This window comes from Papaver somniferum, chromosome 2 (assembly GCF_003573695.1).
Source record: "Papaver somniferum cultivar HN1 chromosome 2, ASM357369v1, whole genome shotgun sequence".
NCBI classification, from domain to species: Eukaryota; Viridiplantae; Streptophyta; class Magnoliopsida; order Ranunculales; family Papaveraceae; genus Papaver; species Papaver somniferum.
This window is the reverse complement of record NC_039359.1, coordinates 3,048,589-3,063,390: the sequence shown is the minus strand read 5'-3', so window position 1 is coordinate 3,063,390 and position 14,802 is coordinate 3,048,589. Positions and strand designations below refer to the sequence as shown.

Below are 14,802 nucleotides of genomic sequence, written 5' to 3'. Positions count from 1 at the left end.
AGCAACCCATCTTCTTATTCATCAACATAACCCCATTAATGAAAACATTGATTAGACCGTCAGCAACATCGATTCACTCTGTTCATCATTAAACATCTCATATCTTCATTTTCTTGTTTCAATCTTTGCATAAACACTCATAGATTCAAGTCAATTACAGCACGATGTTGGTTCATACATTATAATCGATTAAATTGAAAGTACAGTAGGAGATTGAAATCGAGTTGATGCCGATTTTAGGGTTGTATGCATGTTGAATATCGCCGAATCGAGTGCTAATTGATACTCATATTTGGGTTTTAATGATAAAGATTGAATCGACTCGGAGAATTTGCCTTTTAGATTTGTAAAAAGCCCATTTTAGCAACACGTGGACATCTTAACGTGTGTGACTGATACACACGTGTGAAGGACATTTCAGTAATCTTACCACATGTATGAGATCTCCCTATATGATATTTTGGCGAGATATTGACAAGTCAACGTGATAAATTGACCGAGATGGTTAAAGTGGATGGAATCCGTTTAACTTGCCTAGTTTTGCAAGAAATAAAAAAAGTGGCCTAGAAATGAAAGTGAGGGTCCAGACCAGACCTACTTCTGCATATAATCCTTAAATAATTTTCTTGTAATTTTAAGGGTTGAAATTCTCACTGTTAGAGATGATTTTTAGATTTGAGGTCCTATATTTATTCTATGTGTAAATCCCATAAATTAAAGGACTAAATAAAAACTACACGTAGAATTTTGTGGGCATTCTCCTGGAGATGCTCTGATAGTTGTCACCAATCAGGCACGCGTATAATCGGAATAAGAGTTAGGAATTGCCTTGAAATTTGGTTACGTTCTGAAAATAAGTTTTAGAAAGAGATTGTTCTTTCTTCATTAGTAATCAGTAATAATCAATTTAAATGGAAAAATAATAATTTAATTTTTAAAGCAGAAGAGATTTTAAAGGCATGAGTTATTTTCATTAATTCATGCAGGGAGATTGAGAGATATATATCGCTAGAGAGAGAAAAGAGGCACTGAAAAATGCCTCCCTTCCCTTCTACTGGTAAAGAGCTAGTTCAAACCCTCTGGTGTTAATTTAAGTAGGTGGGTAGAAAAGAAATCCTTCCATTAATTCGAACCAAAATAAAAAGTCTTGAAATTCTTAGGTTTGAATTGAAGAAGCAACCCATCTTCACCAACCAAAATACAGAGACAAATTGGAAAGAGAACAGAGGATGTTTACAAAGAAATGTATATAAAAATGGAGAAAAAGAGAGGAATAATATATCTTTTACCGACAAAACTTAATATCCTACTTTCATGGAAGAGATAAGATCATCATCATCATCATCAGTGATCTAAGAAGAAAAATAAGCAAACCTTTCTTCTGGTACGAGGAAACAAGTCTTAAAGAAGTTAAAAATATATATTAAAGGTTTCTCTAATGGAGACCACTTTAGATCTTAATGATTCTTCAAGGCAGACTTCCATGGAGGATGTAGAAATAATAGAAGAAGTGGAGAAAGGAAAAGGGATTGGATCAGTTTCAAATTCAAGTTCTTCGTCAGTATCACAAGAAGATGAAAGTTTGAAGAGAAAAAGTAGTAAGATCTTTGGTTTCTCTGTAACCCATGATTGTTCTTCTACAGAGATTGGTGAACCTATGATTACTAGACAGTTTTTCCCAATGGAAGAATCAGACAATAGTACTACAATAACTGGTGCGTCCACCGGAGGAGGAGGTGGGTTTAATACTTCTTCTTCTTCTTCTACTAGTTTCCCAAGAGCTCATTGGGTTGGTGTAAAATTCTGTCAAACTGAACCAGTCGGAGCTTCAAAAACATCAATGGAGGTTATATCACAACAACCCTTGAAGAAAAGTAGAAGAGGGCCAAGGTCTAGAAGCTCTCAGTATAGAGGTGTCACTTTTTACAGAAGAACTGGTCGTTGGGAGTCTCATATTTGGTTAGTCTTCTTTCTGTTTCACCCACTCTCTCTACCATTTCATCTCGTGGTTAGATTTTTAATCCTTTTCCTTTTTTCTGGTTTCATTTGATGCAGGGATTGCGGGAAGCAAGTTTATCTGGGTAAAAATCAAAGCCTTTTTTTTAAGTTAAACTCTGTTTTCAAAACATTTTTTTATTTGGGTTTGATCGGAATTTACATTTTTGCTGATTGGTTGGTTTGATATTATTAGGTGGATTTGATACCGCGCATGCTGCAGCTCGGTGGGTTAAACTTAAACCATAATTCTCTGATATTCTTGTGAAAACAGTTTTTCCTGATCCTTATTTTATTTTATCTGTTTTTAGTGCTTATGACAGAGCAGCAATCAAATTCAGGGGAGTTGAAGCAGATATTAATTTCACTCTTAATGACTATGAAGATGACTTAAAACAGGTATATCTCAGTCAGAGATTACAATATTCAAACTCTGAGTGAAATTTTTCCTGAAACAACATTAATTAATTGTTTTGCATTACTACCACAGATGACCAATTTAACCAAGGAAGAATTTGTTCATGTACTTCGTCGACAAAGTACTGGATTTCCAAGAGGAAGTTCCAAATACAGAGGAGTAACATTGCACAAATGTGGGAGATGGGAAGCTAGAATGGGCCAATTCTTAGGCAAAAAGTATGTGTATTTAGGTCTTTTCGATACCGAAGTTGAAGCAGCCAGGTAAATCATCTAACTATAAACACAAATTATTTTCATTGTTCTTGGCAAAATAAATTTCTTTTATAATCATCTTCTTGCATCTTCTTGCAATAGAGCTTATGATAAAGCTGCCATCAAGTGCAATGGCAAGGAAGCAGTGACCAACTTTGATCCTAGTATATATGACAGTGAACTCAATGCAGGAGCTGGTTAGTATGTGGCTGCAAATATAGTCTTGCTTACAGATTTTGTTATGGTTTCTCTCCTTCAAAAATACTAAAATGTCTTTTGAACTTTCTGAAAATTATACAGGGAGTAACAAGGATCATAGTCTTGATTTGTGTCTCGGCTCATCGGCTTCAACGCTTGAATTCAAGGGCAACCAACCACTTCCAAAATTCCAATCTCAACCTAATAGGAGTAATCGCGGCTTTAAACTCAAGGTACATTAATCTTACTGATGATTTCATTTTTCTTTTTTGTGGAAATAATTATGGGATGAGAATTTTAATGAATCGCACAGCTACAAGATGAACAATTTAGAAACAACAATCCATACTTTCAAACATCCACCAATGAGTTAAGCAGATATGAGCAGCTCAGAGTTATTGGCGAAAGCCCGATATTTCATCATCTACAACCACCATCACATCCTCAGAATTATCAGGTGGGTGTAAGCAATGAGTCTTCAAAATTATCAGGTGGATGTTTATTAGTCAAACTTATTTGTTCTCATCAAATCTTTGTTGTTGATGTTTCAGTTATCAAGTAGTAGTGGCAGTAATGGAGGTAGTAGAGTCAAAGTAGACACAATTGAGCAACTACAAAGAAGGCAGCAATGGAGTTCATCATCAACTTCAAACAAAAGTAATAGTAATGGATGGCCTTGTTATATATCACCATCACAGCCAATGTTTGCAACCACAGCAGCATCATCAGGATTCCCATCACAAGTCATTAAAACTCCAAGTTGGTTCCCAAAGATCAATGGATTCCAATCACTTAAAAGACCCACTTGATCAACTATATGATCATTCCTTTTAGTTTCTCTCATACATATATGTGGGTCTTGTAATTTCTAGGCATGAATCTTGCTTTAAGCTTTCTCCTTAGCTTAGAACAACAATGGATCCTCAATGATCATGTAAACAAGACAACAGAAAAATAACATGAAATCGTTGGAAGAGAGATTCTCAATGGGTTAACTTTCTAACCTGATTTCATTTCCATCTTTGTTGGTGTGGTCTCCATGGGTCAATGCCCGTTCACTTACGGTCAGTTTTTTATTTAAAGCAAACGATTCGTTGAGATTGTACTGTAAGACTTGATGAGATGGGGAGGGGGTCACAGAGGTGGAGGAGATTGATTGAACAATAAAGCACTTAAAAGTTACCCTATTAAAGGTATTCTAGGCACTCATTTATATTTCCTATTTATGGTTTAATTTCTATTTATAGGTAAAAAGTTCTAATTTCTGTATTTCCATTTCCTCACACTCAAAAGAAGAAAAATCTAAATATTTACCAAATTTCCTAATAAAGTAATAACAATAAAAATTATAGAAGAAAAGTAAAACTTGTGAACAAAGGTAGATGGTGGAAGGTGAGGTGCCAAAATCATAAATAAAAAAGATCGGTTCACAACTGGCTAACAATGTTAATGTAGATGATTTAATGAAAGTCAGATTTTTCAGACATTATTGATTGAGAGGGACTTGATAATCTTTGCTTTCAATACACATACCCACCACTACACCCTCTTTTTTTTATGTGCTTTGATAATGAGAGGAGTAGTAATGAAAGCTCAAATGTGGGTAATGAGTACTATAAACACTCACCACAATTGTAACCTAATTAGGGAAACCCCCATAATTAGGGTTTTGTATTTATAGTCTTCTAATGAATACATACTAGAAACTCATTAGCTTTTCTTTGTTCATATTGAATTGACCCTTTACCTTTTCTAACTAACTAAATAAATTTCACTCCTCCCGCGGTGACTAGGTAGAAATTTCCACAGAAGTCGGAAGGAGAGATATTTTACTTTATAAAAAATAGACTTTTCTGCTCCTACAAATTTTTCTAAAATTTTACACCCGAACAAGCTTCTTGCCTCTTTTCACTTATAGAAGTCAAAAAGTTATTTCTGGATGTGTATTCAAACGCGATATTTGTTCCGTAATTAGAAGTAGAAGACGGAATTAAAAAGATTTTGCTTCACAATATTATTTTTTCCTTTTGTTTCTTGAAATTATTCTCAAATGTGGTTAAGCAACTTTGACTTTAAACCTTTTCGATTTAATTAAGTCGACATGCACGTGAAATTCAAGATGAAAAATGTTTTAAGATTAAAAAAAGAGGTAATTAGAGTGTAAACAGAAAACTAGTTGTTGTAAAAAGAGATACTTTTGGTTGCAAATAAAAGAGGAAATAGTTTTATATGGTTTTCTGGTCCACTTTTAACTTTTAACCAAATATGCAATTAAATGAACAACACAAAGAAAAAGCTTGTTAAGATGTCCCCAAAATCGAGCTCCTTTTCGATATGGTATTATTTAGTGGTCCATCCAACTGTATTATTTTTGTTTTCCTCTTCTCTTCTAAACTTAACTTCTCAATTGGCAATTAACTGGGTCAGTCTGGTCCTGAATTATATAGTAGAGTCTGTTTTCATGGCACCACCACAGTGCAAAAACAATACCAATGATGTAGAGATATAGAGAAAGACAGCAAGGACCACCACAAACAATCCTCTTAAAATCATACACTCTCTTAGATCCTTTGCTTTATACCAGATCTATTAAACTCTGCTACCTAAGATGGCCACCAACATCTCTCTCACCTCACACCAACCTTTCCTTTACTTCTTCTCTCCTCTGCTACCTTTGAGTTGTTTTGGTTTAGAGCATTCAAACCCACTTGTATCCCAATTTCCCAATGTAACATTAATGTAAATATTATTTGACTTTATTACTGCAACCGTACTAGAACACGAGATATAATGCAAGTGGGATTCGAGCTCCAGACATTTTGGTTCAATTGCAATGTGCACGAAGCTTCGAACAAATTTCTCAAGCGTAGTTGGTCTAGAAGTACCTACTGCTTGTTCATTCTTTATAGACTTACTATTTAGTACCTTACCTCATGAATTTGATTCTATTAAAAGAAATAGAGTGAGTATCAAAAATTTCTTTTTTAGGACATTGCTTAAACGGCAGGGAAAGGGTGTGAGTAATAAAGTGGAAAAAGCAAGGAAGGAACAGAGATGTGGGAAACTTGTCTGTGATTGTGGAACGTTAAACCTCTCTATCTATCGTTCATTTGCCTACTTCTTCAACCTCAACCCTATCTATGAATCTATATCATCTATATTTACTTGAAAATGACACTACGTGAGTAATCTATGACTCGATGTTAAATAAATGATCACCTAATTTCGAGCATGAATTACATCCCAATTTTCTAGTCTAGTCAGTGGGGTCGATGAGAAAGATAAGTCTGATCTGATCGCATAAAAGAGCTTCTTCTTCACGGGAACAACTGTCCATGATTTGATTGAATAATTCATCTGACAGTGTCTGAATATTCCAATACTTGAGTAAGACCACCTTCCAGCCATCTCATTTTTAGCTCAGATTTTCTTTTTATTTTTTACCTGACCGAGAGAGAACGACTCAGGCTAAACGATAGAAATCAACTCTCTTTAATCTGTTCAAAAAAAAAAAAAAAGTCAGTTTGAGGAACCATGATTGGAAACGAACTACTAATAATACAAAAACTGCAGGTATAAATTATTAATGACCAATAAGATTACATGGGCGAGAGCCTGGAGTGAACATCAAAGGACTAGTCTTTTGACAGAAACACGTAATCTGTTTTCGTTATGAACAATTACATCGCATTATCCTCCCCTTTGAAAGGTGGGGAGTGGTGATTCTTCTCAATTACAAATTTCCATATATTCACAAGAATGTTAATAAAGATAAGCTACTACCAAATTTCCGAGTATACTACACGGTAAAAAAAAATATCACAACACGCAGTTGAAGCAGCAGCACAGCCGAAGATTCATTGCCCAAGTGCATTTGACCTTTCCAGCTGACTCTGATTCTTAACACCCTTTTGTCATGCAGCCTGCATTTGGTTAGGGTGCCTCAGCCTTAATCCAACATCAGCTTCTTGCCCCTGTTGCAATAACCCAGAATCTTGCTGACTTGATTCTGCTGTTTCGGAGACAATCTCAGCCTCATTTCTCTTTGGCATCTTGTCTTCACCAAAGTCGTGCAATCTTCGGCCTATTAAGTAACGGTCATCCCTTATAGAATTATGGAGATTTGTGAACCAGAGGTGAAATCTTTTAGCACAGAAAAATATCACGCTAAAGCTAAGGGAGCCCACCCACGCAAACCGGTAGACAGCTGAGTTAACAATCAACGAATACCCTAGGACAGGGAAAAACCCTCTTGCAAATACGTACGGAACACAGAGCGCTGTCAACAGCTTCATGACTATTGGGATCACTATCTCCTGCAAAACCCAGAGCCCCCTCAGCCGTGAAAAACCATCATCTCTCACCCTCTCAAACCTTAGTCGCCAACTTTCATCAACAAGAGGTGCCATGTGATCCAGCATGACCTGTTTCAATACAGAATAATGTGCATATCGACTCAGTTAATTGGTTTCCCTTTAGAACATCTCTTTGTTATGCAGATGTACTGCGTGAAGTCACTGACTATGTTTGTAAGAGAACTTTATGAGGTAAGCCATTTCGCAAGAGAAGTTTATGGAGTAAGCCAAAGACCAGCCTGAACCTAAAATCGGCATGCTGTGCCCTAGCCGACTGTAATCTGGAACAACCTCAGCTACCCAGTGAAACGGTCATATTCTAACATGAGCATAACTAGGTAACTCTTGAATTGTTCATTTCTAGGATATTAATCTTGCATTTTTCATCCTAACTTGGTGTATGCCAGGATTATGAGCATCTTAATAGGAATAAAACCCCATAAACTAGGCAATCTTATTTTGTGCAACACGTAGTAAACAAGAACTTGCATGCTTCAGAATATGAGAGAACGCCTACCAGTCTAGTCCAGATTTTGAGAAAGATAAGCCCCAGTGCCCAGTCCTGATACAGGAGGAAAACTGGACTTTCATCCACAGGAACCCGCATTGGAACAATCACCACAAGCTCAAAGAGCAGGCCAATCATCATGGGGATAATAAAGATCTGAAAACATATTGAAGGACAAGATAAAAGGATCTAAAAACAAAAGATACGAGTACCCATAACACGAAGAAATGAAAAACGACGCAGTAAAGATATCTGCCACGAAGAAAAATTGCCTACCCATATTGAGAGAAGTGCAGAGCTCTTCAGGCCTATGCTGCCCCACTTCAGAATTTGGGTCAACAAAATCTTTGCTCTACCTGTCTTTACGTGCTCAATACAATACCTTGCTCCAGCCAAAAGAGTCCAGATGACATAGCTTCCAATAATGAATGCATATAGATCTATAAAAAACAGTTGGAACTGGTTATTTTCAGCTTGGAATAATGGAAAATGTGAATGCAAGAATAGTTTTGCAACTATGTTACCATTGCACTTGATTCCATGAGTGATTGGGAGACGAGGGATGGCATTAAATAATGTGCGTCCAAGAGAGATAGGTACAACTATCAGTGCGGAGTTGAAAAAAAGCAAACTCATCCATGCCAACACCAACAACAAAACAATGCGAAGTACAAAACCATATCTGCAAGTATTAAATTCAAAAGTTAGAGCAGGTAGCAAAGCATTATAGTTCATAAATACAGCATATTCTTATAAACGCCCTGATGCAAGATACCCACACAGGATCGGCTTGTTCATCAATGTCATACTCTTCTGCAACATCAGAGTTCCTCAATACATGAGGGGCTCTGTTTCGATCTTCAGCAGCTACAAGTGCTACCAAAGCACGATCTTGCTGACCAACTCCGCCTCGGTTCACATCACGCAATCTATCATTCCTTTCTACGTTTCCTGCTTCCTGTCCACCATTATCTTCAGATTTGGGTAGTAAGAAATCTGTTAAGCCAAGTGCCCAGCCAACTGCTTTAAACCAATGGCGGAGCAGGGCTTTAACTGTTGCGCGCAACTTAAAATGCTCAATAGCAAAAGGAATGCAGATTTGCACCAGAAGCATATCCGCGGGAATCTCAGTAAATGGATCAGATACCCTGCAATATGCAAATAGTTTTAAAATGATTAAAACTTCATTGTAACGCTACACTATAGATGACATAAATAATGCTTGGAACATCTTACAATATATCCAGTGGAAACATAGAGGGCACCAAACGCATGGCAAGTTTCACTGGTAAAAATACCAGCATCACAATTAAGCTTCCGTAAACAGCAACCGACAATAAAACCCGGCGAGCATGCTTCTGTACAGGGTCATCAATAAGATCCCTAAATGGATTGTAGTTCGGATCAGCTGGGTCCCGTAGGAAGTATAGAACTCCAGTTCGTAATACCTGTCAGAAACACATGATAGTAAAAATTCAATAAAGATCACTGGCAGCTACTAATCATTATAAGCAAGGGTGAAAAAAAAGAATGCAATACCCCTCGAAGAAGGCTGACAAATATGCTTATTTGTAGCATGTACATGATTCCGACAACCCAATGTACCAAAGAGCTTGCCAGGGGAGAGATTGAGAAGAATTCCACCCGTTGAGAGATAGTCTTCCCCAGCATCTTTACCGTACAAATATCCAACCACCATCCACACATTAGAGGAAATACCCCAAGTTCAATTACCAGGAGAAAAGCGACTTTTACCATAGTGAGTAAATGTCTCATTGCAGCCAAGAATTGCCTGATAAGGGAGGGAACTGCCTCTATCATAGAAGCCATACCATAAAATCTTCCCAAGGTCAACGGCTCGCCGCGGGTATAACGAATCAAAGCAATGCACCCAAGGTAGAAAAAAACCAGATAGAAAATAAACATGTAACCAATGGCCAGCGTAGTAACATCGGAAAGGCTTGAGATCCCACCAAATGCCCCTTTTAAAAGATTGGCTGAAAGTGGTTTCCCTATATTGTTTGAGACCTCTTCAAGCTCAGTTGTGTTCGTATTCAGTGTTTCTGTAACCACTTCCACGACATGGTTAAACAGACTGCGTTTCTCAATATCAGATGTCATATTTGTCATCGCATTTAACGCATTCTTCAATGTGATATTTGCTAAAGAGAGGGCTGACTCCGTCAATGGCATGACCGTTGGACCAGTAGCTTCTGAGGAAATCCAAGATATGTAGTGAAGGATGACCCGGCCCAATGAAAAAGGAACGAAAATGACAACACCGAGAAATATCATATTGCTTGCTAGAACCTGCGCCAGAATATCACACCATAAATCTAATGATCTACCAATTTCAAATCAAACATGATTTTGTATGGCAGTAATATATAACTGAAGCAAGGAAGTCAAAATATACAATTGGTAACATCGACATGATTAGAGTTTAGGTATTTAGTGAAAAGGAAACTAGACTTACAGTAAATGCATTTTCAACCAAATGAAAAACAGGCCCTTGCATACCAACAAGTTCATCGAAGGGTACATCTTCTGCCCCATCAGCATCATCTAGACCATCAAACATCTGTTCAACATGTGCTTCAAGGCGCGCTGCCTGCAATTCCAACCTGGCAGCAACATTCTCTGCATTTCTCCTGATAATTTGACCAGCTCCAGCAATCCCTTGCCCTCCAGCAGCATCTTCACCTATCCCATCAACAACAGGAATTCTATTAGGTGGGACAGGAGGTCTTCTAGCGGCACGGGGACCATTTCTTTCACCTTCATCTTCTCTCTCAACATCCTGCCCTCCAAGTTCTCTTAGATGTTTAAAATAATCTCGTAAAGAGGTGGCACCCAGAAAAATGAAAACTATACTAGCAGAAAGCAGAAACCCATGCAAACAATCAGTAAGAACCACTGTAGTAGATAAATGACTCATAAATAGTCTCTGGGCTTCACCAAGGCTCCTAACAAAAGCCAGTCGCCATATCCAAAACGTAATGAAGGGTATTATGAGGAGCCAGACAAAAAGCACAAAGGCAAGTCGCAGAACGAACTGCATCACATGGCATGTTTTCATTGCCATCCCAACCACAAACTCCTGGAAAGGAAGTCTAGCAGGAGCATTCTCAGCGTAAACAGGAGAGAACGAAAAAGGATGTTTGCACACCTGCATCACGCATTAGGCGATTAATAGAAATAAATCTAAGTCAGCAAAATAAAAATAAAAATAAAAAAGCAAATCGCAATTAATAGAAAACCAAGAACATAAGTAGAACGAAATGCAATAACGGTTGGGCTTTAAAACTTTGCAAGTGGTAAAATCAGTTTAATCTTAGCAGCTAATTAAAATTCTATAGTTCCATATCTATTGTGCACGTCATGCCAAATCCTAACTGGATACTCTTAATCAGTACACCGCTCCACTAAAAATTTCAAGGCCAGCCAACATAACTAACAAATGCAGATAGTTGGATTCTGCAGGTACATTTGATTTCCAGTTTTCATTACCCTGGATAAGGAATCAAAGTAAAAAAATCCACTCTTATCTTCTTTAAAATTTCCAGACTAGTACCGTACCTGAATTCGGTTAAGGGCGGTTAAGTTTCCATGCCCACTTATTCAAAGTCACAGATTCACATTCTTAAATTCCCTAAAACCCTTAAACTTACACCAATTTCATAAATTATTCATAAAAATAAGACCTACTGTAATTCAAATATCAAATCGAGGAAAGAGAGAGATATGTTCCATACCTCACATTGACGAGCATTGCTGTGATTAAGCCACTGTAATAAACAATCTTGATGAACAAACTTAATACTCCCACTACAAGCACAAGGATATCTTAAAGGATTATCAGTTTCCCCAGGGTTTCGACAAATTCTACACACATCTTCATCATCATCATCATCAATATATCCATCAGGCATATTCCCGCTAGTATTAGAAGTAGTTTCCGCCGTCGTCGTCGTAGTCTCTTCTGTTGTGATTGTAGAATTACAAGAAGAAGAAGAGGAACCTTCGATTCCCTCTGCTTCGATTCCTCCTAATAAAATGCCATTACTTTCCCTCTTCTCTTCTTCTTCTTCATTAGATTTCGATTGTTCAATTGCAATCTCCATTTCCAACAAATTAGGATTGTTAATTGCAAAATTGAATTGATTTGATTGTTTAAATTTGAATCGAAATTTCGATGTGATGACGAGTCGAGGTTAGCAAAAAGACTGTGATTGGTCTTGGTGACTTTCCGGAGAAAAAAAGGAGAGAGAAACACAAGAAACCTGAGAGAGATTTTCCAGCCAAAACAAGCTTTTAAGCGGCACCGGGCTTTACCACGGGCTTTATATGCAAATTGGTTGGGGTGCCATAGGATAACGGTTGGCGGTATCCCAACATGTTTCTACTTTTACCAATAAAACTAATACTTCTTCTTTTTTTTAAGTGAAAACTAAAAGGAGACCCATTTTTCAGATCTTTTTCACTGTGAAACCCACGCCGATAAATCTGAAGGTGCCCACCCATTTTGTAGGAAAAAATTATTCTCAAACCCATATTTTATAAAATTCTCTTTCGTTCTTTTTTGTTGTTCTTCTTCTTCTTCTTCTTCTTCAATTCCTTTTCTTCAACAACGCCCCAACCCATCATCCATCTTCTAATTTTGGATCAATTCGATTCAACACTCAGCAACCCATTCATCTTGTTAACCTCCACCTATTCACAGATTCAATCATTTGATCTTCAGAGCAGATTTATCTTCTTCTTTTGAGTTCAACAGGAAACCCATAATCATCTTCATATTCAAACCACCGACCCCTTATCAACAATGTCATCTCTATCTCTCAAGAACACTGAAACCCTAACTTCAATTCCTTAATCCCATCTGTTGAGCAGCGACACAAAAATTTCCTTTTCAATTATGCTCAAACCCACACAAATTCGCACCAATCTTCACCCAATTTTAGATCTGAAATCACACTCACTGATTGCTCCATCGTTTCTCTAAGTCATGGTAACAAACTAAACATCAACGATGTTTAAACAATCAAAGTATATTAGGCTGCACATGAAAAAAATAGACAATTAGGACTGTAGAAAAAGATAGTTGAATCTCGTATGTGAAGAAAGTGTTCTCGTATGCGATTGCTTATCAATTCGTTTCCTTATCTTCTTCTTTAGTTGTTGTGTTGTTTTGAATAGGAGTTATGATTCAGAAGAGAATTCAGGGTTTGGAGACAGACACAGTATAATATCTACGTTATGGTTGCCACGCACTTTTAAGGATGAATGCTTACAAACTATTAAAAGAGTAGAAATGAGTGGTTTGATGAAGGAAATAATATCTACGTTATGCAGATACTTTTTTCTTAGTATTGAAACCAACAAAAAACAAGGTTGCATAACTTGTTATGCACCTACAATAATATCTACATAACAAGTTATGCAGTCATGAAAGTGGATGCAAAACCTGTTACGCATCCGAAAATATGACTGCATAATGCATTATGCATCGAGAAAATTGTTGCATAATCTTTTATGCATCGAGAAAATGGATGCATAACCTGATATGCATCAGTTAAATATGGCTGCATAACGCATTATGCACCAATTTTTTTATGTACGAACTAAAATCAACCAAAACAATGGCTACATGACTTGTTATAGATGCATAACTTTGTTATGCAGATACATAACTTGTTATGTAGTCGAAAAAATGGTTGCATAATTCGTTATGCATCTGCATAATGTGTTATGCATCTTTTTTGGAGGTTGCATAATGAATATGCAGTCAGTTTTCGAAAATTTTCCCTAAAACGATGATCACCTCCGATTTTTTCGTGAAAAACAAAAATTTGATATTGTTGTTTGTACTCGTTGCGTAGCTCTCTTTAAAAGATTTTCAACGATATAAAATTTGTAAAATTCCAAGGCGCGGATTTTTAGATATGTTATATCCAAGTTGCGTTGCCAATTATACCCCTGGAAAATTAGGATGCATAACGAGTTATCCCTGAAAAAAATAGTATACATAACACGTCATGTGGATGAACCGCCATGCATACAAGTTTTAATAATTTCGGATAATTATGGGTGTCACAGAAATATTTATGGGTGTCACGGTATCCAAAATTAATTGTGGGCCTGACAATGAAAATATTTTTTTTTGGGTCTCCCCCTAATTTTCCCTTTTTAAAAAGGGAAAAGGGCTCAAAAAGAGCCCAACTTTATTAAACTACCTCAAAATTGAGGTTTGCAGAAATACAAAGGGGTGGAGAATTAGCATTCCACCAATTATTTACATTATCATGAAAAGCATGTTGGCATAAGTCGTGTTCCAGACAATTTGCACTCTTCCTAACATGCTGAAACTTGATAACTCCAAACGACCTGCTACATTTTTGATTTTCAGAACCTCAGATCGAATTGACCACAGAATATCCCTTGATTCACCAAGAATAGCAGCAGTTACATTTGCTGCATCTCCTTCAATAATGATATTCATAAAGTTATGCCTTAAACCAAGTTCTAAAACTAATATGAAGGCGATCGTTTCAGCCAGAAGAGAAGATATACAATCAAAAGTACTAGATGCACAACCAAGGAATATTCTATTGCTATCTTGGGCTACAACAATTGCCGCTCCATTATTAGGAATGAAAGCCGCATCAACATTAATCTTCACAAAAGGCTGATCAGGAGGAGACCATTCCTGCAGTGGTGTAACAAGATCTGCATCATGGTTTCTGAAGTTTTCCATACACAACTCGACGTCTTGATGAACATTCTTCAAAATATGACTGACAGAAAAAGTTCCTTGGGAGAAAACGATATCATTCCTTGTTTTCCAGATATTCCATAAAACACACATTCTATTTACAAATTCATGAGTTGAGTTGTCTTCAATTCAGTTCCTTACAATTCCATAACACTAAACTCTTAAAACAACAAACCAGAGTGTAAACCTGCATCATCAAATACCAATTGTGCTCTTGCATAAGCAAAAAGTAGATGAAACAACGATTCTTCATCTTGGCCACAAAGCGTGCAAGCAGTATTAATCTGAGGCACAAATCT

At 37.0% G+C, this 14,802-nt stretch overlaps 2 protein-coding genes across 2 annotated transcripts; one reads left to right on the top strand and one right to left on the bottom strand.

Annotated features, from left to right (window-relative positions):
- Window positions 1–830: 830 nt before the first annotated feature.
- Window positions 831–3,833, top strand: LOC113346676 (floral homeotic protein APETALA 2-like). The gene is made up of 9 exons (XM_026590161.1): window positions 831–1,959; window positions 2,056–2,081; window positions 2,192–2,222; window positions 2,307–2,394; window positions 2,486–2,676; window positions 2,770–2,864; window positions 2,968–3,098; window positions 3,179–3,322; window positions 3,417–3,833. Exons 1-9 carry the CDS (start codon window positions 1,439–1,441, stop codon window positions 3,672–3,674), a joined length of 1,485 nt encoding a protein of 494 aa, XP_026445946.1. The 5' UTR covers window positions 831–1,438; the 3' UTR covers window positions 3,675–3,833.
- Window positions 3,834–6,421: 2,588 nt separating this feature from the next.
- LOC113346675 (probable E3 ubiquitin ligase SUD1) lies at window positions 6,422–12,016 on the bottom strand. Its single transcript, XM_026590160.1, has 9 exons — window positions 11,484–12,016; window positions 10,205–10,897; window positions 9,268–10,038; window positions 8,965–9,176; window positions 8,508–8,876; window positions 8,253–8,410; window positions 8,005–8,168; window positions 7,738–7,884; window positions 6,422–7,289 (listed from the first exon to the last, which is right to left on the bottom strand). The coding sequence occupies exons 1-9, from the start codon at window positions 11,850–11,852 to the stop codon at window positions 6,780–6,782; spliced, it is 3,393 nt and encodes a 1,130-aa protein (XP_026445945.1). The 5' UTR covers window positions 11,853–12,016; the 3' UTR covers window positions 6,422–6,779.
- Between the last annotated feature and the right edge of the window lie 2,786 nt (window positions 12,017–14,802).

Excerpts from the sequence above, each read along its gene's own strand:
- LOC113346676 (XM_026590161.1), top strand. The coding sequence starts at position 1,439 with ATGGAGACCACTTTAGATCTTAATGATTCTTCAAGGCAGACTTCCATG. Across the intron at positions 2,082-2,191 it reads CGGGAAGCAAGTTTATCTGG|GTGGATTTGATACCGCGCAT; the intron begins GTAAAAATCAAA and ends TGATATTATTAG. Across the intron at positions 2,865-2,967 it reads TGAACTCAATGCAGGAGCTG|GGAGTAACAAGGATCATAGT; the intron begins GTTAGTATGTGG and ends AAAATTATACAG.
- LOC113346675 (XM_026590160.1), bottom strand. The coding sequence starts at position 11,852 with ATGGAGATTGCAATTGAACAATCGAAATCTAATGAAGAAGAAGAAGAG. Across the intron at positions 10,898-11,483 it reads GCAATGCTCGTCAATGTGAG|GTGTGCAAACATCCTTTTTC; the intron begins GTATGGAACATA and ends TGCGTGATGCAG. Across the intron at positions 8,169-8,252 it reads TCATGGAATCAAGTGCAATG|ATCTATATGCATTCATTATT; the intron begins GTAACATAGTTG and ends TGTTTTTTATAG.